General features: G+C 35.0%; 1 protein-coding gene across 4 annotated transcripts in view; it reads left to right on the top strand.

Moving 5' to 3' along the window:
* Nucleotides 1-916, top strand: part of LOC107613364 (11-oxo-beta-amyrin 30-oxidase) — a 41,999-nt gene continuing 41,083 nt past the window's right edge. For 2 of the 4 annotated variants that reach the window (XM_021109555.1, XM_021109554.1), the window contains exon 1: nt 1-587. In XM_021109555.1, coding sequence (XP_020965214.1) covers nt 302-587 — 286 coding nt within the window. In that variant the 5' untranslated portion in view covers nt 1-301. The remainder of the gene's footprint in view (nt 588-916) is intronic. The other 2 variants (XM_016315330.2, XM_021109556.1) reach the window with 2 other exon arrangements.

Below are 916 nucleotides of genomic sequence, written 5' to 3'. Positions count from 1 at the left end.
CGAGATTACTAGTAGCAAAATCATAAATTTTTTAATTACCATACAAATCAAGTAGCAATATTGCACATTATTTGTGCCTTGAAAATATCGAGCGACGAGGAAATTAACTCAGGAAACAAATATAAAAATGTATATGGTACTGTGGCATGCCAGCAGGTCTCATAATTATCTCCACCGAAATTCCAGAAGTTTTTAACTTCTTCCATATATTATTTTCCGTGAAACACTTGGCTTCTTTCTCTATAAAATCTTCTTGTCTTTATTTTTATTTTTCAACATATCGGAGAGAGAAAACAAGAAAATGGAAATAGCATGGTCCACTAATATTGTTATCGCTGCAGCGACAGTAGTTGTGTTGCTTTCATGGGGATGGAGGGTCCTCAATTGGTTATGGCTGAGGCCAAAGAAGCTTGAGAGGTTGCTAATAGATCAAGGCCTTCGAGGCACACCGTACAAGGTTCTAGTTGGAGACTCGAAAGATTTTATGAAGATGCAAAGTGAAGCCAGAACCAAACCCATGAACACCTCTGATGATGATATTGTTCCTCGTACGCAGCCTTATGTCCTACAATGCTTCAACAAATACGGTACGATATGTCTAATTATTAGTAAATAATCGGAAACTTGTTTCTTGGACGTAACTCGGAACTCGGAAGGCATCTTCAATTAACATGATAACACAATTAATGAACAACTAGATTTGGTGCGTATCTTGGTTCTTTGGACTAGAAACAATGACAACGACATACAAACTCTTCATCACACGAAAACAAAGGACCACACGCAACGCAAGCCATGACTTCAACAAGTTTCATATTTCATTTATCCAGTTAATAACTAGTAATATTCTTAAGAAGCAAAAAGTAAAATATTTTTATAAAAAATAAAAAGTTTAGATTTTCAATATATATTAAAT

Source organism: Arachis ipaensis, chromosome B08 (genome assembly GCF_000816755.2).
Source record: "Arachis ipaensis cultivar K30076 chromosome B08, Araip1.1, whole genome shotgun sequence".
In the NCBI taxonomy this organism is placed as follows: domain Eukaryota; kingdom Viridiplantae; phylum Streptophyta; class Magnoliopsida; order Fabales; family Fabaceae; genus Arachis; species Arachis ipaensis.
Note: the sequence above shows the minus strand (reverse complement) of the source record. Positions and strands in the feature narration are given on the sequence as shown.